This window comes from Haemaphysalis longicornis, unplaced genomic scaffold (assembly GCF_048455015.1).
Source record: "Haemaphysalis longicornis isolate Haplotype H1 unplaced genomic scaffold, Haemaphysalis longicornis Haplotype H1 scaffold_9, whole genome shotgun sequence".
Taxonomy (NCBI): domain Eukaryota; kingdom Metazoa; phylum Arthropoda; class Arachnida; order Ixodida; family Ixodidae; genus Haemaphysalis; species Haemaphysalis longicornis.
In genome coordinates this window covers 82417439-82442853 of record NW_027526460.1, presented here as the reverse complement: position 1 = coordinate 82442853, position 25415 = coordinate 82417439, and the positions used below count along the sequence as shown (strand labels likewise).

The 25415-nt window shown below is 47.0% G+C and overlaps 1 protein-coding gene across 1 annotated transcript in view; it reads left to right on the top strand.

Moving 5' to 3' along the window:
* The window catches only part of LOC144152625 (uncharacterized), a 52928-nt gene extending 35538 nt beyond the window's left edge, over positions 1–17390 (top strand). Inside the window, exons 4-5 of the mRNA XM_077683962.1 lie at positions 8870–8953; positions 17219–17390. Coding sequence (XP_077540088.1) covers positions 8870–8953; positions 17219–17358 — 224 coding nt within the window. The 3' untranslated portion in view covers positions 17359–17390. The remainder of the gene's footprint in view (positions 1–8869; positions 8954–17218) is intronic.
* Positions 17391–25415: the final 8025 nt, after the last annotated feature.

Here is a 25415-nt window from a genome sequence, read left to right as displayed (position 1 = left end):
AAGGTTTCGGCTCTCTTGGATGGAAACGCGTATACGAAGTTAAAGAGGGATCCTACAAACCAAACGCAAACGCAGCTGAACAAGTTACTCGCGGCGATTTTTAAGCCCCACCCGGAACAAAACATGCTATACCTTCGTTTGATCTGCCGAAACGGCTGTGCACCTAGTTTCTATGGATTACCGAAGATCCACAAACCTGGCTTCCCCCTTCGCCCGATGGCGGACTTCACATCATCTTCGCGCCGAGCCCTTCCAAATTTTCTGCACCGCATCCTCTCCCCCCTCGCCGGGAAAACGTCGACTCATGTAGGCAACTCCAGCCACTTCGTGCAACTTGCGTCACAGGTGTGCATTGACGAAGACGAGAGCCTGGTCTCGTTAGACGTCGTGTCATTGTTCACAAGTGTTCCTGTACCTTTGGCTGTATCCGTGGTCCGAACTGCCCTCCAAAATGACGCAACCCTAAAACAAAGGACGCCGCTCACTGCTGACGAGATTTGCCGCCTACTGGAGTTCTGCTTGGCCAGCACATATTTTTCGCAGAATGGGCAAATCTTCAAACAAGAAACCGGAACCGTAATGGGGGCCGCCATCTCTGTAACAATGGCCCACTTGACGATGTAACACGTGGAAGGGAAGGCTTTGAGCTCCTTCCTGCCGCAACCTAAACTTTGTCTTCGGTATGTAGACGACTGTTTCTGCATAGTGAAGACCTCCGCAGTTGACAGCCTGGAAAAACGCCTAAATTCCGTTCACCCCGCCATCTAGTTCACGGTTGAATGTGAGCGAGACGGCTCCATCCCCTTTCTGGACGCCCAAGTGACAGGAGGAGGCAAGAGCCTGGTGTTCTCCGTCACAGCAAGCTGACGCACACCGGCCGCTACCTTCATTTTAATTCGGCCCAACCCGCTAACCACAAAGCCTCTGTTGTGTCGTCTTTAATTAACAGAGCTGATGCAATTTGCTCGTCCGAATCCGAACGTAAAAAAGAAGTAAGCCGTGTATTTGCGGACCTCCAGAAAAACGGCTACCCGAAAAGGTTCATTCACTCCGTAACCCGCCGCAAAGACCAGAACAGGGTGACAAACTCTCCAAGGACATCAACCGTCGGACCCCTGAAACGCGTGTCGGTTCCATATATCCCAGGAACAAGCGAGGCCTTGGCCCGCATTTTCAGAGGTGTTGGAGTGCGTATCGCCCACAAGCCTTCGACAACAATAGGCCGCTTAATCCCCCGCCCAAAAAACCGCCGATAATAGAGAAAGCACCCGAGGAAAGCATTCCGTTCGCTGAGTGCAACGCCTCGCACATCGGTGAAACCAAAAAACTACCGGAGAGGATTAGGCAACACAAGAACGACGTACGGAAACAGAATAGAGAACGCAGCGCAGTCGCCGAACACTGCGAAGTGGCCGACCTCAACATTGACTTCTCCGGAACGGCCATCTTCGAAAGAGAAACTAACTGACGGAAGCGTGGCACATCCAACGCACCCCTGGGAACGTGAATCGCTCGCTTAGCACTCTCCCTTCGGTGCACACACACGGATTACGTGCCGCAGCGAGGGGCTTTGTGCGAGGCCAGTGAAAGTGAAAGACTATAAGACGCAGCTGAAGCGTGGCCCCAGTCACCCCTGAAGAAGAAGCCGAGCGGGCTTCGAAACGTCGGGTTTTTGTGTATGTATTGGTTGGAGCATAATTGAATCTCAGCTCAAATTTGCGCAACTGTTACGTGCTACTAAGGACACAATCTTGTCTTCACAGCGACGTCATCGCAAGAACCACGAAAAGACGGCAAATCAATCCACACCGCCAGATGTTCAGAGTCTTCTCATCCCCATGCTTTTCCCGGCTCTCAAGGCTCTGCTGCACAGAAACTTTTCTTCTCGATGTCTCCCTGAAGTCGGGGCCATCTTGGCCTTCGAGCCACTTATGACGTCCTCCTTCAAGGTGCTGCAGCTAGGCTTTGTAGTACAGCAATGACGGCCAAGTTGGTAATCACCATTTTGAAAGTGTCTTTAAACGCCAACCTCAAGGACGTCAAAATCTTTCGAGCGCTCAAATCATGCAGATGTTGGTCAACTTGTGCATACTTACCGATTCCCATTTCTCGTAATCTCACAATCCCGCGTTGAAGATCACTTTCGGCTAAGAAATTATTATTTACTTCATTCGCACCTCCTAAGACGAGTAAATCGGTTTTTCATTGTTTTCGGAAAGATGTACAAGCTTCAGCCATACCCGTCCAACGTCACGGCACTGAGGAATGCGTGTGTGCTACCACTATACTCGGGACCCAGCGATTCACATTTATTGCTGCCTCCTTGGCCCCAGTACCTGCATTTGATGCTCACAGGCTTGAAAATATATTATTGTAGGCAAACGCCAACATCACATTATATGCGGTGATTTCGATGCACCTAATGAAATATGGGATGTACATACCAATTCTCGTGGATCAAGGCTTGCTGATCTATTTATCAATCGCGGTATCGAACCTGTCAATGGTGGGAGAAGCACCTACCTAAAAAAAATCCAGGGAAACATGCAATCATGTGCAATAATTGAACCGTGATGCCGTTTAAGGTGAGCATTGCTGGGCACATGGTTAGTTTTAGTACCACGCCCTGCCTTTCGGATCACGGCCTCTTTCTCGGCCATAACAACTATCCGCGGACTGGCCATGCCGAGAACTGCGAAGACGCTGCACGCGAGTTCTCTCCTACGATACTGAACGTATGCGCACGCTCCTCTCGAGTGTTGCGGCGGCCGCTATCACGTGTCTTTTTCTTGTCGCGAGGGTATCGACATCTGCATGACGCCTACATGATAGCGTTCCTCGCGGGGAGTTTTCGGTGCGCACGAACCCCGAACATATAGCCAGTAAAAGCAGCTCCGCTGTTAAAATACAACAATCACCAGCTGTACTGACCTTTCCGTCGTGTCAACCAGCATCACCCAAAAATGTACTGGACATACAGATTGAGAAACGACAGGCAGCGATCACTTTCCGGTTTTATTATCTTACAAAGACGCAGCTTTGCGTCGACGTCAAAGCAATGTCAAGCGCGCAGATTGGGACACCTTCAAAAACTGCACAGACGTAGGAATAACTACAGCAAATCATAACAATGACATAAAACAAACTATGTTTGTTGTTTAACAGAGTCAATTGTCTGACAGAGTCATAGATCGTCGTGAGAGAGCGCCTAGATATTAAGACCGATCCAGAATATGAAAGGCTGCGTGCCATCGCTAGACGTGCTGAGCGTAAGGCGCGACGTACTAAAAACTTATAGCTCTTGCGAAAGGCTCACGAAGCGCAAAGACACTTGAGCCATCATATAGAATAGTTAAACCGGCAACGGTGGCGTGATTTCTGCACAAAATTAGGTGTCCACAAACTACTATCGAGGATATAGCGCATTGCAAGCGGTATGCGTAACAACAACCAGCAACTGTATGCTTTCAAGGCGCTGTCGTTACACGACGGCTCATCATAAAAGAAGCTGCAGAGGAGTATTTCGGGCCCATATCTCCAGTAACCATGCCTGAAATATACCCTCAATGTGTCCCCGACGTAGCGCTACCACACGCTGTAGCCGCAATGAACCTTCTATTTGCTGTTCAGGGGCTCGACACGCACATCTCAAATGTTAAAAAACGTTCTTCTCCAGGTTAGGATGACATCCCTTAGAAAGCGATTTTCCATCTGTCTCACCATTTCCGCCTACGCCTTCTCGAATGATTCTACTTAACCTGGTTCCGTGTTAGGGTTCCTACAGAACGAAAAATTGCTTAAATTACTGCAATTATAAATCCTGGGAAGCAACCGACCAGATTCAACTCATTCCAGCCTATCGCCTTGCTAAGCTGCAGTGGCAAAATAATGGAAGAATTACCTGGCACTTTGAAATCATAAAGTTTTGCCCACCGAAAATGAATGCCTTCCGGGAAAACAGATCCGCTATTGACAACATAATTGCTCTCGTCGCTTCAGTGGAAGAACTACAAAGTGGACAAATGCCGACGGTAGTGTTAGTTAACAAAGATAGCATTTGATTGAGTCTTGCAGACGACATTTCTAGAATTTCTAGCTGTGTTTGGTTTTAGTGGAAGACCGTACGCCTGGATTGCGACTTTCTTCAAACGCGGTGAAATTTTAATGTGCACGCCAGAAGGCCCTTTCCATCGCCGCACACAGAAATGAGTGCCTTGAGGAGCCGTTTAAAGCCATCTGTTATTCAACCTTACGCTTATCTAACTAAAGCGTGTTCTCCTTCCCGGCGTCAAGGCCAGAATTTATACAGATAACATCTGCATTTGGAGTGCGGCAAAGTCACGTTGTAATACACAACAGCGACTACAGAAATCTTAGTGAAGTGTGTCTGCGTACCTTGCCTTCAAGGGTTTCCGCCTTTCTTCCGGGAAAAGCGCTGCCACAGCGCTCAACCGCAAGGCGATGACCCAATACCCTGTAATCCTTGGCGTTCGTTGTCTCAAATACGTACGAACGCAGAAATACCTTGGGATCATCGTGGATCGTAGCCTATCCTCGGCGCCCGAATTCAAGCGATTACGTACTCGTATCTATGCGGTGGCACAAATTATAGGACCCCTTGCCCGACGTCGACGGGCAGCAACTGTACATTTATGGTGCTACTCTGCAAAACATTTGTTGACGGCTTGCGCTACAGCCTACCTGTACTGCAAGGACTGCCGCCAACATCTAAAAAAAACCTCAATGCGGCCAGGAATAACTGTCTGCGTACCTGTCTCGGCCTCCCTAAGGCTTTACCGTGTATTGGCACTGTCGCAGCGGCTGGTGCCTTGCCTTAAGGTATTCTTAGATTGCAGAAAACATTTTGAATATACTGCAGGCATGCGCTGCCCGGAAAATCCAAATTCTTGGAAGGTATTATACAATGCAACACAATTTGAGCTTTGCAGAAACTAAAAGTACTATAAATATTTTTATACCTACCCCACAACGACAAATTATGCCATGTGATTTCCCGCTTTGGACGCCATCACGCATACGCCTAAAATGTAACATACGTGGACACACCTAAAAAAGTTATGCCTCGAATTTGCCTCCTTCAATTAACACTTGCCCTTAGAAGGAGCCAATACTCTCATATGACCCACATTTTTACTAATGGCTCATCTATGCCTAAGGGCAGTTCTTCTGAACTCTTCAATTCATCAACCGACCAAGCACTCTCATACCGTCTTGAGCGCCCAACGTCATCCATATTTGCTGAGCTTCATGACATTAAATAAGCACTTCGCTACAGTCTCCGCCCGCAACTAGCACAGCGGCTTATCCTTAGAGATTCGAAGACAGTGCTGCGAGCTCTTCCGCGTGCCAGCTGCTTCAGCATTCACAAACATATATGCCGTTATGTCTCCTACCTAAATCATCTAGAATGCGTCACCGGTGACCGCATGATAGTGCAGTTGATCCTAGCCCACTGTGGCATAATAGACAACGAAAAAACAGACAAGGCTGCCAAGACACCAATACGACTATGGACCGTTAGGAACATTTTCTTCAGAAAGCACGATGCCTCGAGACCAGCAAATGAGCTTGTTTCCATAGAAAGAAGCACCTTCTGGTGTCTTCTGGAAAACAAGCACCCATTCCTGCATCATGTCGATCTTACTTTGGGCCTGAGGTTACCGGAGGGACTTCCACGTCGACTAGAGACTTACGACTCAACGTAGCGCTCAAAAATACCTTTCGGTACCGCCTTGTTGCGGCAACTGTACCCTGTATGGGGACGCTATGATTAACCGGAAACAGTCGAGCATATTTTCCTGGATTGCCCTACATACAGTCAAACAAGAAACGACCCCTCAAAAAAATTCACAGCATATCCACGGGGTGAATGATGATGAGTGGGCGAAGCTCCTGAGGGGAAATCATCGGTAAAACCGTGACTCTTCAGTGAAAGTTCGCCCACTACATCTGTGTCCGAACGTAACGTCTAGAAAGTCTCGCTTAAACCGCGCGTCGGCACCTTGGGGCTCAGCTCGCCTGATGCGTTTTGCAGACGCCTCACGAGCTCTCACTGCATCGGGGTCTGCCTGCCGATACGCGCGCTTTCTCGCCGCTTCCCGTTCTCTGACGTTTTGGAGATCCTCTTCGCGCCGCAGCCGTGCCGCTTCGCATACGGCAGGGTCCTCGCGCCGTTGCCGTGACGCTTGGGCCTCTCGTTCTCGAACGCTGGGATCTTGGCGGCGTCGTCGCGCAGCCAGACGACACGCTTCGGCCTCCCGCTCTCGTACGGCAGGATCTTGGCGGCGGCGTCGCGCAGCTTCACGGAGCGCTTCTGCCTCGCGGGCTCGCACATCTGCAGCCTTATCCATCGGGCGACTCCGAGCGCGCGCCAACAGCGAACGGATTTTATTACAACGCTCCCCGCCATCTAGTAAACAATCCAAGAACTAAACTAGAGGTAGCCACGCCATCTAGTAAACAATCCAAGCGCATCTTTTCATCATATACAAGTACCGCCATCTAGTAAACAATCCAAGAACTAAACTAGAGGTAGCCACGCCATCTAGTAAACAATCCAAGAACTAAACTAGAGGTGGCTACATATGTACGTCGAGGATGGACAGACCCACGCCCTAAGGAGCTTCGCCCCTAAAATATCGAGCGCCTCAACCACAGTTTCCTAACTTTGAATGCACATCTGTGACCATGCCCATAATATCCTTCGTCTCAGCGTAAAGCGCTAACCGCATCATTTGATTACCCCAATGACATTGGCGTCCCTGAGATGATATAGGACCAAAATGTCTTGAACTGTGCAACCGTTTATGGACATTTCACGTGTCGCACTGATGGTCCCCAACATACACGGTACCTCATTTTGTTTCACTTTATTTACTTCTTTCATCTCTGCCTTCCGCCTTCCTATGTCAACTTTATTCCATCCTCCGGTGTCCGCAAAGGAGGACGTAGGGGGCAACATACCGGCCAACCTTTCTGCTTTCCGCTAATAAAGAGAATTTTCTCTTCTCTCGACAGGGTTTCCAGCGCACACAGATGGGGACACAGATGGAAGAAACGCAAGGACAACACCTTGCAGATGGGGACACAGATGGAAGAAACGCAAGGACAACACCTTGTCTTGTCGTTTCTTGTACCTGTGTCCCCGTTGTGTGCGCTGGTAACCCTGTTAAAACTTTAACGCTTTCACGATCATTTTTAACAGGAGAGCTGTTAAACGTTTAGTTCCGCCATCGAGCATCACGATCATCATCACCAGCCTATCTACGCCCACTGCAGGGCAAAGGCCTCTCCCATTAATCGCCAATTATCCCGGTCCTGTGCAAACTGCGACCAATCTATCCCCGCCATCGAGCGGTACCAGAGAACAGCCCCAGCGCACAAAAGTGGTTGCCTCGAGAGGAGCTCCCGGAAGCGTCTAGGATTGCATGTGGGCTTGCTCAACGGGATGAGCGGCACAAAATTTGCCAAGAAAAAATCCCAAGCGCACGTGAACGTTCCGCTCATGAGAAGCGCCCGGTGTTTACCAGGGCACCTTTGAGAACCCTCTTCCAAGCATTCATGGCATGATCTCTCCCTTGCTGTGCTCTCGGAAGTTGATGGGCATTCCCGCATGAAATGTGGAGCACAGACACCCAGATCGCGCTACAGACGCCATGCTCGCGTAGCCGGTTCCCGCGGCTTCTATTGCGTGCTAACACGGTATAGTTTGGGAGAGACGTGAAAGGCTGTCGAAGAGATGAGCCGAGCCTGCCAGTCATAGAAAACGTTCAGCGGCTAGTTCTTCAATCCATGTGGGGTGCAGCAAACGAAGACAGACGAGCCGCCAACCCTGGTGTTTCTCCAGGCTTGCGCCACCGGTGCAAGCTGCGCCAACTACTTTCACGTAAGAAAAAAATGCAGAGAAATGTGCGATGAAAATAAGATGATTCCGCCTGTTACTATACATACGTAATTTTAAAGAAAACGTTTCTAGCTCTACCAGCCAATGGTTCTTTCGTGGCATGCGGGACAATAAACTCTCAAAGCGGGGAGGTGGCGATGGGGGGGTGGGGGGGTGGCGAAGGGTTGCACTCAAGGTGCACAGTCTAGATGGCGCGGCAAATTTACCCAGCGTTCCTGGCGGGTGTAGTGTCGGCGGCACGGCTTTGTTGTCGCCTTTAGCGACGGTTGTTTGGGCCGTTTTTTGGCGCAGCTTCCCGTCCATTGCGCGCTGCCTGGCAGGCGGCAAAAGAACATTTAGAGACCACATAGAGACACATTGCCGCTAGAGAAACGGCACGTTCTGCTCACTGCTTGCCTCGAATTTGACTACGTTTTCAAAATTGGTGATAGTGATTCAGTTAGGTTTTTGATTCAGAGGCAGAGGAGGGAGAGGGTGATTTTTGGCGCGAATTACAGGTTACGGCTTGCAGAATCTCTGTTTTCAGCCTACGTAGACCCACGTGTGCGAATTCAATGGACGTCACATGGCCAATTGTTGTGGTGGCGTTTACAGCTTTCCTTTTCAAAAATTTTCACATCGTGGATTGAAACCTTTTTTAGCTTCTTTGTAACAAGGCGTAATTCGAAACCGTAAAGAAAACGGAGGCGACGGCATAAGGCCTGTGGAAGGAGCTCCGCATACATTTTACCCAGTAACCTTCTGAAACCTGAACATTTCTTTTATCACGTCCTTGGTTATGCCGAGCACTTCCGCTGCCACCTTTATGGGTGTTGTATTTGAGGGCGCATAGGTGTACGTGATGCATGAGCCCAGACTACCGTGTCGGCTGTACGCGGTTGTTGTTGTGGCTGACTTTAAATCGATAATTGACGCTCGTTTTTTGTAATTAACTTGCTTTCACAGGAGGCCAAGGAATTCCATATACTCTGCAGTACTGGAACTCGACTGAGAAGTGCGGTATTTTAACATTTCCACGTCGCTCAAAAGGTGAGTTCAAATGTGACGTGTAGCTGTTTAAAATATAACATGCGTCAGAGATGTAACGAAAGATCGGAAAACCATTGATAATAATAAAAATACGTTAAATGCCGCTTGTTTTTATATTAAACTACAATGATTGGAGAAACCACTATCCCAGTTATCTAAGAAATACGGAACTTCGTGAACCGAAGGCTCACAACGTGACCTACATAAAAAATAAGGTTTTGTAAGCCCATTTTCGTGTCATGGTTCGCTTCCGTTGCGTATCAGCGACACTCGGGTGCTACACGACGCCATTTCCTTTCGAAGCAAACAAAGCAAGCGGCCCGCCACCTCATTTTTCAGGTGGAGGCCGCATCCTATGCCCTAGCTGCTTTTACACGATTAATGGGTCAGGACAGGGTTCATTAAACTATCTGTAGTGCGATATTGACTGCCGTGAACGCGAATGCAGCGCAATATTTGTAAATCATCTTTGCTGATGATCTTTAAAGATTAATGGCGCAGGGCCAACCAGGGAAAAGAGCGACAAGAAAGTGTTTTGATGAATAGGTGACAACTGAAATTGGTTAGAGTGAGCACAACTAAAGTCAAATAAATATTATGAGGACGGCTGGTATAAAGGGCCTGGATGAAGACCAAGCGCGGTTAAAAGATAAATAAGGTGGCTCGTGTATAGGACCAGGGGTAAAACTATGGGTGGTATGAAATGAGCGGTTAGAAGTGAACCTCTGACAGAAACTTAAAGGTGCCTGAACAGAAAACATGGCATTGTCCCCTAAAAAGTATGACGAATGTAATAGAATATCTTCTGTAGACTTCTCTGAGCTGTTTTTGTGGTGTAATGTCGAGTGCCTTGCATTGAATGAGGATGTGCATCCCGGATAGGCCCTCCCCACACCTGCCACACAGTGGTATTGGAGATCCAGTGAGCAGGTGCGAGTGTGTCACATGTGTATGGCCTATCTGTAACCTAGCCGAGGTGACTTCAAGGTGCGTGTTTTGTGAGTCAGTAGTGTATGATCCCAAGTGTGGTTTTATTACGTTAACGTGTTATCTGTCTGCTCACTCCAGTGTGTTTGCCAGTGTGTTTGCCATGTGTTGCAAAGTTGGGGTCTGATGTGTGGCTTCATGTCTGTGTATGGCACTGTTGCTTATTTATGGCACTGTTGCTTATGTTTATTGGTTTCCCGTGTGGGTGTGAAGTGATGGTGAAGCATCCGTCTTTAGGTGGTCACGACGAGATTCGCTTGTATTCTCAATTAAACCAGAAAAAACAGCTAAACTTTTATATTTTGGCGCGTAGCCAAGTGAAGGTATGTAGAAGTTAACATGGATACCACGTCTGCAGAGGTATTTTAACATATATTCTACCCGATTTATATTTAGCAAGGTCTAAGTATACGTAAAAGAGACCGACACACGCGTTACCTGTTCGGGCACCTCCTGCTTGTCGTCTTTCTTTTATTGCGTGCTCACGCGCATACCGCCGCTGCCTGCCCTCTTCATCCTCTTCTCTAATTGAGCTGCGAGGCGCATGGCGCTTCCCGCCACTGCTTTCGCGCGAGAAACTCAACATCCTCCCGGGGTCCGCGGAGTGGTCGTCCGCCTCCAAGGGTATAACCGCTGAACAGCCCGCCGTACTTGTTGGCCGTTTAGGAAGGTGACTGTAAAGTATCTGTTTATGCCGTCCTTACCAGTAAAAGCCTCAACCACTCTGCCGAGCTTCCATTGCGGCGCCTTGTCGTCCTTGACGATCACCAAGTCGGAACACGTAGTCGGGATGATGACGAAGGTGGGCAGTGATGAAAAAGAGCGTAGAAGAAGCAAATATTTCTCCGTCTCGTGAGTGGGTCGTCCGCTTCTCCTTGTTACGCTTCGCCGCCTCCAGGATCGCACGCTCAATCTCCACGATGTTTTTCAGTCGGGTCCGTTCATTGATGTAGCTGATGGCGCTGATTGTGCTTGTCTGCTGCTGGTAGTTGAGTGCGTCCTGAACTTCCTTCAGCTTCCGCGCCACCTCTTCCATTGTCGGAAAAGCGACCCCTTCGAGGTTCATCACTTCTCTCCTCTTCTGAATGTCTGAGTCGGTGAAGTCATGGTTGGACACAAACTCGAGCCGTTAGACCCTCTCCTGCTTGCCATGCTTCAGCCTCAGGGCCTTCTTGGTGCGGGACCGTCCAAGGCCGTACACTTTGGCCGTCTCGACCCCGTCGGTGATCTGGGCGACCCTGTAGACGGCGCGCCCGTTGTTGGAGCCGATGCCGATGCGCACAAAGCAGGCAATCACCGTTTTGGCAAAGAACGGGGCATGCACCCAGCGCTCCACCTTGTGACGCGACAGACGGATCTTGCTGACTTCTTCCTTCGTGGCGAAAATTTGTGGCTTGGTCTCCTTCTCATCTTCCGATGATGAGGACGAAGATGAGGAAGAATGGTGCCGTTCTGACGCGTCGCCACCAGCCTTTTTGTCCTCTTCGTCAGTAATGTCGGAAGGGTCATCATCGTCGTCATCCGACTAAATGTCTCTGGCTTTCAGCTTTCTAGACGTCTGGGCCTGGGAATCCTCCCCTTCCTGTGACTTGCGCTTCTCTTTTTCCTCTTCCTCCTTCCGCAGCTGCTCTGGCGGATGTTCAAACCGCTGAAGCTGCCTTTTCAGCCTGCATTCGGCTACACTTCAGTTCGTGGATGACGTGAGCCAAGGTGTCTTAATCATGAGCGGTACTACGTAGCGTCCTGCGCTCTTGTGTACTGCGCTACGAAACTGTATGACCGCCGGGTGTTTGTTGACGTCATGCTCCTCGTCTGTGTCGCTTATACCGATGGCGCCCAACCGCCACATCTCCGACGGGTTTCCCGGTCGGAACTCCATGGCCCAATCGTCAGTGCAAGGCAGGAATAATGCAGTTGCACTGGTGGTACGTGGTGTCACACGATGGCAGACGTCAGTGTAGCTTCCTTGAATGACCCCACCGAATATTGTCTCCACGGCGCATAGGGTGTCGGTGAAGCGCTGAACACGTACGGTTACAGTCCTCAAGTAAATGTCAGAGCCGATCAACACGATTATCACGGAGTCCTGAGGTTTATCGTCTTGGGGCTCGTCGGCTAAGGGTAAATTCCGGTCACGCAGCACTGCAATAACAGTGCTCTCTATGGCCGTGCCCCTTACTGTACAGACCTCTGGCACTTCCAGAACTTGGAGGGTCAGCTCATTTGATTCAAAGCGGACACCGAGAGTTATGTTCACCCTTCGGCATTTGTACTGGCTTGGGCGGTTGCACTTGCCGATTGTGAAAACGGCCAACTCCTCAGTTCCATTGCTAGTCAGTGATAGGTGCTGCGACACGTCTTGGCAGACGAAGGACCGTTGGCTTCCGGTGTCAAGCAGTATCCGTACCCGCACGCGGATACTGCTCGGTGCAATCTGCACGTCCACCTACACCACTGCTAGACATCAAGTACTACGGCTCGCTCTCCAGACTCCTCAGAGTAACCGCCTGGATTTTGAGGTTTGTTTGCAACGCTACCCGAAGGCAACCAACCTTTTCTGGGCCACTGACGTCCCTTGAACTTGATCAGGGGGAGCGGTATTGGCTCCAGCTGGCTCAGCAAACCGCCTTCCCGCCTGATATCGCCGCACGTAAGGCTGGCCAGCCGTTGTTAGCGTTATGTTGGCCGGGATGGCTTGCTTAGAGTTGGAGGCCGCTTAAAGAAACTTGATGGGTCAGAGGAAGTTAAGCATTCAATTCTCTTGCCAAGTGACCACGTGTTTACGCGACTCTTGGTAGCCGCTATACATGTCCATCTTCTTCACGCCGGAGTTCAAGTTACGCTTCTTATTCTTCGGTCAAGGTTTTGGATCTTAAAAGGAAGGCGAACCGCCAGGAAGGTGCTCCTGTCGTGCATACCGTGTCGCCGTTGACGTTTACTTCCCGCGTTTGTCCCGGTGGCACTATTACGGAAAGACCACATAGCAGACACGTCACCGTTCGAAGGCGGGGTAGGAGACTCTTGCGGACCCTTTTACTGCCGCTCTACGCAACAGTCTGTGAAGCTGCACATCGCCGTTTTCTCCAGTGCAGTGGCGTGTGGAGTTCATTTAGAAATAACTTCAGTCGTGACGGCACGAGCATTCAACTTGCCTTTCGCCGTTTTACGTCCAGACGAGGCATCCCGTCTACAGTCTATTCTGATAACACCAAGGCATTCCACAGCTGTTCGAAACCGTTGCGATCGCTGATCACGGACACCATCCAGGATCACGCAAGTGCTCACCGCATCAACTAGAAATTCATCGCTGAACGATCTCCGTTGTGGGGTTGCTTCTGGGAGCGCATAATCCGGACAGTCAAGGGTGCTTTGAAGCGCTGCCTTGGACGAAGCAGATTGAGTTACGAAGCGCTGATCACGGTACTGGCCGGGGTAGAAGCGATTGTCAACTGCCGCGCTCTAACGCAACTGCGCGAGGATTGCGATGATGCAGTTGCGCTGAAGCCATCGCACTTTTTAACCGGCAAAGACGGGTATTTGAAGCTTTGGTAATTTCACGCGTAGACCCGGTGCTCGTGGCCTACCGTGAGCGGCGGCATTTTCGCTGATGAACTCCGTGTGAGTAGCTCCGATGCCGTTGCTGCACTCGCTCATAGTCCTCGCAAGCCTCTGTAGCTGGCCTTCAGTGACAGGAGAACCAGCCGTAGCACTTGCGTTCATGGCGAACTGAGCCTGCTCATTGCGTTGCGGATCTTCTCACGGTAATCTATGGCACCCGCGACTACTTCATCGCACGCCTCCCCGTCAAGGGACTCGGCGATCTGTCTCTCCATCTCATCGAGAGCGGCCTTTTTAAAGCGAAGCCCGTCGATAATTTCCTGGAGGTCGCCCAATGACGGTTGAGTGCCCTCCCGCAGGATATCGCTGGCCAAGGAAGAAGCCGGGTGGTTGAACCACGAAGGATGCCTCGCTGCCTGCGCAGCTTCTCCACGCTCGGTAACGTATCAGTGCGAGGGATGCCGGCCTTCTCTCGGGTTTCGGCACCCGAAATGTAGAGACAGTGAAGAGACCGACACTCCCGTTACTTGTTCGAACACCTCCTGCGTCTCGTCTTTCTTTTATTGCGTGCTCAGCACCCTCTTCGTCCTCTTCTCTGGTTGAGCTGCGAGGCCCCTGGCGCTTCCCGCACTGCTTTCCCGCAGGAAATTCAACATAAAATGTATAGGCGAGTACTGTCACCTCGCGACTCAAACGACAGGGGGATACACAAATTTGAAGGCCAATGCACCTCTTCAATCTGCCTTGACCCAAACCAGAAAGCATTTCACAGTGATTGTTGTTTGTCCCATTGCACAACTTCCTGATCGTACTACACTTCCTAGTGCATAAACTTTCTGCCAGACAAGATTTACTAACGATTACTCATATTCGTCAGAATAGCTGATACATACATACGTTAAACTTACACTTAGAATCGGATGATATCTTCTGTAGTGAATATCTATGCAATGATGTAAGACTACAGCAACGGTAGGCTGTTGGGACTGGGCATACCACCGCAGTCACCAATGTTAGGTTTCGCATCCAGCTTATCACCAATGTTTTGAATCAGCTATCCTGTCGCTGTCACCAATGTTTGGACTCGGCCCTCTCACCGCAGTCACCACTGTTGCGACTGGATATCCGAGCGCAGCCACCGGTGTAGCGGCGTTGCCTTGTTCCGTCCGCTATCGACACGGCGCAGAGCAGTGCGACTAAGTTCTCGAGCCGACGAAAAGTTGAAGCAACATCTATATGCAGTATGTACAAGGGTAGCAAAGCGTTACATGGCTCGACAAAGACGACAGCAACTCTCCACTCGATGCCTCGAAAAAGTGCCGCCGAAGAATGCCTCCGAGCAATGCCGACGATAAGATATTGCGGGCGGGTTTTTATACCCCCGAAGTCCGCTGTGGCACCGAGAAATTTGAGTCACTCCAATCAGGACTCTCGCTGGCCGAAGTTTGAAATCCGAAGAATGGAAATGAAGCGGTTGCGTCAGCCGAGCCGCCCGAATAGGGAAAGGGAGGGCGATGCCCACGCCATCTCTGCAAGCTCAACTCCAGGCGGGTAGTGAGATGTCAGTTGCCGGTTGTTCACCCGATACATTATTTGGCCGAGCCGCCGCGACCCGAAAGGATGAGGTGACCCTGCGGCGGTACATGTTTCCCCTGTCCGCCGTGGGCGGTCTGGTCTGGTTTTCACGAGGCGTGAATCGGCTCCGCGGTCGGCGCGTTGCCCCGTGGCCCCGTGCAACGAATTTGGCCGGGCGCTCTTGAACAATGAGACCCCATTTTTAAAGAACTAATATGCTAGCACAAAAACCTTTGAAGTTATGCCCACGCATCAATTTCAGCCTGTGGAAATAAGATTTGCAGTGTTTGTTTTTAAATGCAGAGCATTTCAGTAACTCACGATGTCACCCGCGTTGACGTCCGTCGTAGTCCGCACCGTCGTTGTCCGCACCCCTCCCCCTACACTATTTAAAAAAATACTATCCGGCGCCTGGTTTCGATCCCTCGACCCTGCGGGCGGAACGAAATGTACATGGTGCTCTACCCACTGCGCCACAAAGCCGACACAGAATGGGAGGCTACGAACGCGCCTTACATCCTTGACTCATTCAAACTACGTCAAGAAGCTGCTGATACAACGCATTCACTACCACCAACTCCCCAAACACTAAACGTTAACGCAATACACCAACCCCCTATGCGACGCATTTACTTGAGTCCCCCTCGCGGGGAGATGGGCCCAATTTTTCGTAGTAAAATCACCCATTACGGGTACAACAGTATTCAATTATTTTTATGCTGGTACTTTTAGTGACTACAACCTGTCTTGAAGTAAAACGCTAGTGGCAAGATTTGGAACATAACGTACATAGTTTAAAATCGCCCTTTTCAAAAGTTGGGCTAGTTGATACGCCATGAAAAGTCAGACGTGCCCAGTTACAGGCCACGGAAGAAAAGTACACAGGCGAGACTTGCTCTTAATAGCAATAGCTATTGTCAGGCACAAAATGTATGCAAAACCCATTAATCAAAGCTTGCTCGACCACACAATCGATTGGCGCGCGGTCCTTTTAATGAGGAGAAACACGGGTTTTGGTGACGAAAATGTTCTGCTTTATACCGAATGTAGGCTTCTTTTTCTAGATCCGTAACATTCTGGCCCCTAAACCGATTCAGAATGGTAGCATCAGTTTACAATGGGTTACAGCCACAATTTCTGCTCCGAGGGAAAAGGTTAGCTCTTGTGAAATTCCTTATCAGCAAGAGTTTCACTCTCAAAGGTACGTGCAAACCTAGTCCGGTTGGATCAACCTAAAAAAACCACACGACAAGGGCATATATTACATCTCACCAGTCACCTACAGAACAAAAAATTGCGGCCCAATCAATCCTGGGGAGGTGGTTGGAAAGCGAAGCTTTATACACCACCTACCGCGGGTGACTACGGGCCTCTTGCGTTAATCACACGTTACACTGTGCCCGCCACACGTTCTATTTTATTTCCCTTCAGCACGACGTTAAGGACGGCCTTGCGATCGGTTTGATACACACTCAGACTTTGCGTTTTCACCGCAGTTATAATCTTCGTGAAGGCTACGTCAATGGTCTTTCCATGGATGGTAGTGAATTTTTTGGTACTGGCGTTGAACAGAAGTACAAACTCTTCGAGGGCTAAATCAATGAAGCACGGGTGTTCACACACCGGCTATAGGTGATGCGGCCTAGGCTTTCAGCAGTGCGAGAGCTCGTGTGATGCTAACACGGGCATTCAGCAAGGATGCAGGGGGTAAACCCGCAGCTGTGCTCGATGAGTACATCGTCGGTCTCCCTTGTCTCCGAGTGCATTCGTAGTTCGATTGGTAAGACAACGGGCTCTCTCCGTTCCCCTATTTGACCCACGTTCAATTCCTGGGGGTAGCGGGAGTTTTCTGTTGAAGCCGACGGTCGTGACGGAACCCTTGGCTGTTAGAGGTACAAAGCTTAGCTTTAGAATGTACTCATGATTCATGCTGCGCGTTGGCTTCCCCCGGCTCAGACAATCCTTATTGCTAATAATGTGACACAGTTTGATAATCCTTCTCTTGTTGTTGACAGCAAACCCTTGTTCTTTTACCTTCATTACGTCCGCTGTTACTATGCTTTCTCACTTTACATTGTTACGAATTTCTCACAGGCATTGCCACTGAACGTTTCGTCATAACAATTGCGTGTGCTTAATTTTTAGAAAATGCAGGTTGCGAGATGCATGTTTGGGATTCCCGCATCGAGAAAGGTAATGAAGATTGCCAGAGAAACTACACAGACATTTGTATAAACCAAGAATACCCTGTTTACTACGAAAGCTGCAAGCTAAAAAAAAAGTGAACGTAAGACAGAAGGTGTGGAAGAAATTTGATCTGGCCCATGCACTGTAAAAACGATGAAAACAGTGTTTGGGACAAAGGGAAATAAAAGCTTGGTTCCGCAAATTCAGTTTTTGTGGTGTTCTATTTTGCAATGGCGGGTTGGAGTTTGGAAAACCTCGACACGTTATGTTAAAATACATGTCTTCGGACGTGCCAAAACATGTTAAAAGTCATGTTAAGAGACTGTTTGAGTATAGCAACCCCAAGACAGGAGGGGCAGCTCTTGCTAGTCTTAATAACTAGTTAATTGTGGCATGCTTCACCGGAGCACTCGCAGCGCTCGGAGGCCGGACAGTGAGTAAACCCGCCTTGATCGGCCCTTCTGTGCCACCTATTTAAAATTTCGCGGGTGCTACGCGTTGGCGTACAGGGCCAATTGAGGCTTATGAGCAGTGGTTATTCAAAACAAACAAAATAGATATGTCAGTTGTTGCGAATACCGTCAGCCCCAATTTGTAAATTCAGTATGTTTAATTGGAGAAAAATTTAAGGAAATTCTGCTGGGAACCCCAGGCTGAAAGCTGTCCCAAAATAGTTTGACAAAGCCAGTGCTCCTGAAAAACCCAGAAGTAGGGACTGAATATCCTTGCAATCTGTCGCGTAAGCCAAGCTACTTCTGCCGTCACTACCTACTTTGTGTGCTAAAGCAGTGCTAATGACAGAAATTGGTTTGTAAATGACCTAAATGTCTGACCAGATGCAAAAAGTGACAGTCGTAGTCGGTGTTAACACGAATGGCCGCTGTTGGAAAATGAGTAAAAACACATTTGGGTTAGCGTACGACTGCAACCGGGGCCCAGTGCATGAACCAGTAGCAATGCCGCAGACATGACTGTGCTTTTGAATACGCAACATTATTTCCCGGGTACCTCCACAGCCTGGCCGTATGACACTCTGCACTGGGCTAAAACTGGAGAATTGGCGGAAGTAACAGAGCCGGCTTCTTTACGAACTATAGAACCTAACATGGACCTTAATGTTTTAGTTACAATGATTTTTAAAATAATGGTTCTAAATACGTTAATGTTAACGGTTTCATCCCTGGAACGTTTACTTTGACTTCAGGCATTCCAAAAGATTCAATTATGGGCCCCAACGTTATTCTTATATATTAATGACCCGCCCAACAATCCCACTTGTCATTTACAATGATTGTGTAATCATCATCATTATCGTATTAATATTCATCACCCTTATCAGTTGCATAATCTAGAGTGGGGAATGGGCTGGTACAACATATTCTTGGCAATATTTTCGTCACCGATGAATATATACTACGGCAGCCCATTGAAGCTGCGGCTTTGACCTTTGCATATGTTGATATTATTGGTACAAACCAAATCCTCCTAACAGAAAAAATATCATCACCATCAACACCACCACCGTCATCATAACCATCATTAGCCTGTCCATGCCCACTACAGGGCAAAGGCCTCTACCATAGATATCTTATTATCCCGGTCCTGTGTTAATTCCGACCAATTTTACCCCACAAACTTCTTGACCTCATCTGCCCATCTAAACTTCGGCGGACCCCTTGCAAGCTTGCCTTTTCTAAGGATCCACTGTATTACCCTTAAAGACCAATGGTTAATTGCCTTAGCAATACAAGCCCGGCCCAGACGCATTTCTTCTTCTCAATTTGTACTATTATGCCCTTAACACGCTTTTCTTCTATGACCCACTCCACTCTCTTCTTGTCCGTTATTGTTAAACCTATCATCTTTAGTTCCATTCCTCGCTGCGTCGTCCTAAATTTAAGTTGAAGCATTTCAGTGAGCCTCCAAGTTTCTGCCCCGTAGGAGAGTTCCGGTAAGATGCAGCTATCGTAATCTTTTCTTTTCAGGGACAAGGGTATTGTACCATTCATGATCTGAGAATGAATTGCGAATGCACTCCTACTCATTCTTACTCTTCCAATTACCTCTACCGCACGGCTGGATTTCGGGGTCACTACTTGTCCTAAGTAGATATATTCGCTTACAACTTCCACTGCTTCGCCACCTATCTCAAACCACTGCGTCTCCCGAGGTTATTTAGCAACACTGTAGTTTTGTGCGTAATTATTTTCAGGCTTATGGTTCTACTCTGCTCGTCCAGTTGGGTAAGCATGCCTTGAAATTCGTCCCCCGAGTTACTTAGCAAGGCAGCATCATCAGAAAATCGTAAGTTACTAAGGTATTATCCATAAACCTTTACGCCAACCTGCTTTCAATCCAATGTTATGAATACCTCTTGTAAACATGATTTGAATAACATTGGAGGAACTGTGTCTCCTTGTCTGACATCCTTCCATATCAGTGTTACTGCTCTTATGAAGAACGATGGTAGCTGTGGACCCGTTGTAGATATCACGCAGTGTTCTCACATAATGCTCGTCTGCACTATGATTCCGCAATACCTGAATGACTGCTGAGGTTTCCACGATTTGTCTTAATCTGTGAAAGCTATATATATATATATATATATATATATATATATATATATATATATATATATATATATATATATATATATATATATATATATATATATATATATATATATATATAGCAGAACAGAGAGATACGGGACGAGGGACTCGGTAAAGATACATATCAAGGTTGCAGTCGTCATTGCCAGTGCTGTTCGGCTTTTTTTTTTTTTTTTTCGAAATATTTAATAGGGCCGAATGACGTGTGCTTGTCACGTTTCTTTTTGATTCATTGACAAATAAGCGAAAATATAAGTCGAGAAAAAATCCGCCGTTTTCCGGGAGCGGGACTCGAACCCACATCTCCGCATAACCGGTGCGGTGCACCGCACCGGTTATGCGGAGATGTGGGTTCGAGTCCCGCTCCCGGAAAACGGCGGATTTTTTCTCGACTTATATTTTCGCTTATTTGTCAATGAATCAAAAAGAAACGTGACAAGCACACGTCATTCGGCCCTATTAAATATTTCGAAAAAAAAAAAAAAAGCCGAACAGCACTGGCAATGACGACTGCAACCTTGATATATATATATATATATATATATATATATATATATATATATATATATATATATATATATATATATATAGCGAATCAGAAAATGGGAAATGAGGGGCTTCATGAAATAAAACAGAAAATAAGGATTGGCAGTCAAGAAAACCTCGGAAAGCAAAGGGGAGGTTGTGGTGGGTCATAGAAAGAGATGAAGAATTTTTTTAGTCGAAAAGAAAGTGGTGAAAAAATGCGCGCCGGGTGGGATCCGAACCCACGACCTCCAGAATACCGGTCTGGTGCGATAACCACTACGCTACCGGCGGGGCTGTTTCCCCAGCACTTTCTCGGGTATTTATGTTAAGGTGTTTTTGTTTCCTGCACTTGGGGGTGGTAGCCAGCGCCACTCGAACTACTCGGGGTGAAGGGTACCTTCTTTTCACCACTTTCTTTTCGACTAAAAAAATTCTTCATCTCTTTCTATGACCCACCACAACCTCCCCTTTGCTGTCCGAGGTTTTCTTGACTGCCAATCCTTATTTTCTGTCTTATATATATATATATATATATATATATATATATATATATATATATATATATATATATATATATATATATATATATATATATATATATATATATATATATATATATATATATATATGTATAGCGGTTGAATGCATTCAGCGCATTCTCTATCACCTGATTAATCGAGTGAATACGATGCATTGTTTATTACCTTTTACGAAGACATGCTTGTTCATTAGGTTGACTGAATTCTAAGGTGGCAGAAATTCGGTTAGTGATTACTGTGGAAAGTACCTTGTACACGACACACAGTAAGCTTATAGGCCTGTAATTTTTCAAGTCCTTCATGAAACCTCCCTTATAGATTAGGAAGATGTTCGCGTCCTTTCAAGATTCTGGTACACTCGCGGTCATTAGTCACTGGGTATGCAGGTGTACCACTTTTTCTTTTACAATTTTCCCGCCATCCTTCAAGAGGTCTGGTGTTATCTCATCCCCACAGGTGCTTTGCGCCCTTGCATTCTTTCTAATCATTCTTCACTTATCCTGTCGTTACTGGTGGGATGCCTATCTCCTCTGAACTACTTTCAACTTCGGTTGATCCTGGAGGTCGCGGCTACTGTACAGATCTCAATACCACTCCCCGAGTACTATAAATATGTTATTCTTATATGTGATGACATTGCCTTGATTGTCTTTTAAGGCATACATACGATTTGTCCTCATGCTTGACGCCTCTTCACTGCTGTCAGACGGCCTCCGTTCTTTACAGCAACCTCGATTCTCCCCATAATTCCATTATATCAGCTGTCTTACGCATATTAACTTCAAAAGCTGAACTAGTTCGTATCTGTGAGCTGGCGTGGAGATTGTCATGCTTTGTCGTTTCCTAGTTAATCCTTAGGAACGTTTACCAGTATCCTGTCTAGTGATCGCACCTCCGACTTTTAATGCACACTCCGTAATAATGCATGTCAGATTGTCGCTGGGTTTCTGTTGGCCTGGGTTGGAGCTGAACACCGATTCTGCAGCGTGATCTTGAATTGTTTAATATTCCGTCTTACCGTAGGCTCATTCATCGGCTTCTTTCGCACTAGCTTGTAACGGGGTCTCCTCAAATCTGGCCTTATTCCAGATCTTACCAAACGGTGGTCACTACACCTCGTCCTTCCGAGAATTTCCACATCCTCCACGACGACAGGATTACCGCGTTGTATAATGTCCATTTCATTTTTACGCACCCTATTCGGGCTCCCCCACGTCAACTTCCGGCTCTGCCGCTGCAGAAGGTATTTATGGTGCGTAGATTATTCCGTTCGGCGAACTCGACCATTAAGTGCCCTTTGTTATTTATAAATCCCAGACCATAGTCCCCAACTGCGTTTTCGCCAGGCTGCTTATTACCTCATTTATTCTAATACAATGAAATCGAACCAATTTTTATTTCCTGATAAAACTGGGTGGTTTCCGGTGTAAAAGCTGCATAAGCACCTTGCCGGTGCCCAAGAAACTAGAAGGCTCAGCGGCGAGCATCATCGTAAAAATTTGAGTTTACTATTGAAGATAGAAAAACAGCATTTGAAAAATAAAACAAAAAGGTTTACACGCTTTTAAAAATTCAGAATGCTTCACAAAAGCACACAAAAACCGACAAGATGAAACTACAATTTCCTGGAGGTCAGTCAAAACATAATTGCCAAAATTTGTATAAAACAAATCTGAAATAAGGAAACAGAAGTAATCAAAAGTAATCATGCTACAAACCTGAAAAATATTGCCGAACTTCTTCGACTGAAAATTTGGCCATGTTTTCATATTTGTTCAAAACCGATAGAAGATTATAGGCCAACATTTGTAGTTTGTAATTGCGACAACAATAAGCTTTCTTTCAGACGTCAAGGCACCGTGTGTTTATATTTCTACTATGATAGCTATAATTGTACTATGATGATAATCAGCCAATTATGCTAGGACATTTCTGATACTAGGTGAAGAAAAATAATAAGTTTGAATGAAGCGAAATTCATAAATGTACTCGGCTTTGATTATATGCCGTTTTAAAATGCTCCCTTTGTTGTGTGGAGTGGTTCATTATTTGCCATCAATCGAACCATGCTGTTCAGGAGCCGGAACACTTTTGTTATGTTAGACTTGGTTGTATTTCTGTACGCTAAGCAGCAGTAATTTTGTCGTGAGTAAAATAATGTGTAATCAATATGAAGCTTAGCCGTTACCGCAATTAAGAACCGTGATATGGATAGTGCACTACAAACAGCCGAAGGTGCTTTACAGATGTAGTCGGTATGGTACTCCCAAACTATTGGGCCATCGAGGTATACCCCAATAACATTGTGCCCTTTACAATTTCTCTAAGTTAGAGGTAAATGTGTATCGTTTGATGTGCATCAACGTATGAAAACGATATTCTTTCTTGTGCTAATAAAACGCAGAAATTTTGACTGTATGTCTTTGCGTCTGTCTGTTACTTCATTTAGGCACAAGGCAAAGGAAAAATAAAATCTGCGCAATAGTCCTATATACTGACAGTAAAATCTAAACATCTAATTGCGGTGTCAATCATCATACTTGTCAACATTGTTGAACAGAACAAGATATTACAGGAATGTAAGGCAGAAAATCAATACATAAGTGATATTTGAAGTGTTGCTTTATTAAAAATTCACGTATGCTTGGTTTTTGCGATAGCAAATGATATACATCAACGGCACAAAACCGTCGCCTGGTGTTGCCAGGGCTTCCTCCTGGAGGCATTTAAGAAATCAAACGGCAATAGCAACGTAAGGTTCCACTAGGGGGGATCTACGTACCGCTTTTTATTTCATTTTCTTCTATAAAACAACCAGTTGTGTCTGCATATCAACACATTATTAGCAAAAATGTAACCTATATCGCGTCTGTGCAGATCTACGCCATATGTACGGGATACACGTTCCGTTTGGAACGCTCGTGCAGCAGAGCATCCTGGTTCTACGAATGTTGTAGTAGGGTGCCTCAATTCACACGCGTGTCTCCACCGAACGGCACCGCGGATATAAGGGCACCCGGCTTCGAGCGCTTGAACGCGGTGAATTGAAATTGACTTCAGGAAACCTCTAGCGTGTGATCTTGGGAGGAACAAAACGGCAAAAAACAGCATGAAAGGTGAACGGGAAAGAAAAGAGAGGCCTTTATTTTGCAAGAGCACCAGTCGACTATCGTCTATCTGCGACATTTGCAACAACAGGAGCAGACACGTGGCCATTCCTTGTTTGCACAGAAATTATAGCGTTAGTTTTAGGAGGTTTAGTTGTATTTTATTTAATTTTGACCAAGCGGGTAACTTCTGCACTACTACCTTGCATTTTGGTACCAAGGGGTTTATATCGGGTCCCAAAAAGAGCAATCACTATCATCACCATATATTATATAATTTACTCCTTCACCAATAATGCCGTTTATGTACGTGATGGATAACAGTGGACCCAAGACACTTCCTCAGGGTACGCCAGAACTTATTTGCAGAAGATCGATTTGTGGTTTTAATGCAAACAGGTTGGCTTCTGTTAGTTTAAATACGACTCTCGTAGTCATAACTGCATGCTAGGAATTCCGCAAGTGGAGAGTTTGTTGAGTAAAAGTTTGTGAATAACACACAATAAAACGCTTTATTGAAATCATCAAAAACACTGATTAGCATTGAAGTCTTCCATAACTACGGTGTACTGTCTTTTTTAGCCATTGCTGATTCCACATCTTTAGAGGAGCGTCACTAAAGAAGCCTCACTAACGAAGATGAGCGCCACCTGCAAGGAATCCAAGAGAGAGAGAGAGAGAGAGAGAATGCAGTTGAATGGTGCTGACGAGGTCTGCCCAGCAGATAGTCTAACATGCTGCGTCTGGTGAATAATAAGTAAGAAGCGACATGAGTTTAGTAGTTCGGGTAAAAATAAAATATGTGGTAAGACGCACTAGAGGAATGTTCGAACGCAGTGGAGAAATGTCCGCTTTCAATTTGAGCAGAGTTCAGAAACCGCGGAGCGGCCACACGCGATCACAAGTTCACTATGTCGGGGTAAAAATAAAAGAAGTGGTAAAACTCACCAGATAAATGTTCAGTTTCAATTTGATCACAGGTCACCAAACCACGCAGCGACCACATACGGTTAGGGTACGTTCAGCGATAGCATAGCTGTCATGCTGAACACCACCCCGAAATGTTTACTGGGGCACCACGTAGCATTTCAAGAGTGGAAAGGGGAGGAACACGGTCATGTAGCACAAGTCACATCAATGATCGATACTGTTAAAGACGGTGGACTAGACCTGAACTTTAAAGAAAGCTGAGGAAGGCTTTCATCACAACGAGTCGTTTCCTGGGGTCCACCTTTGAACAGAAAGATGTCAATTCACGCATATCCAATTTGCGCATGTGCGTTTGGATGCGCTTCTGCACTCGTCCACATTCTCGAATGTGTTCTGGTGCGAGTGTTTTACGCACTCTTCGTTCGGTTCGCTGGCGTAT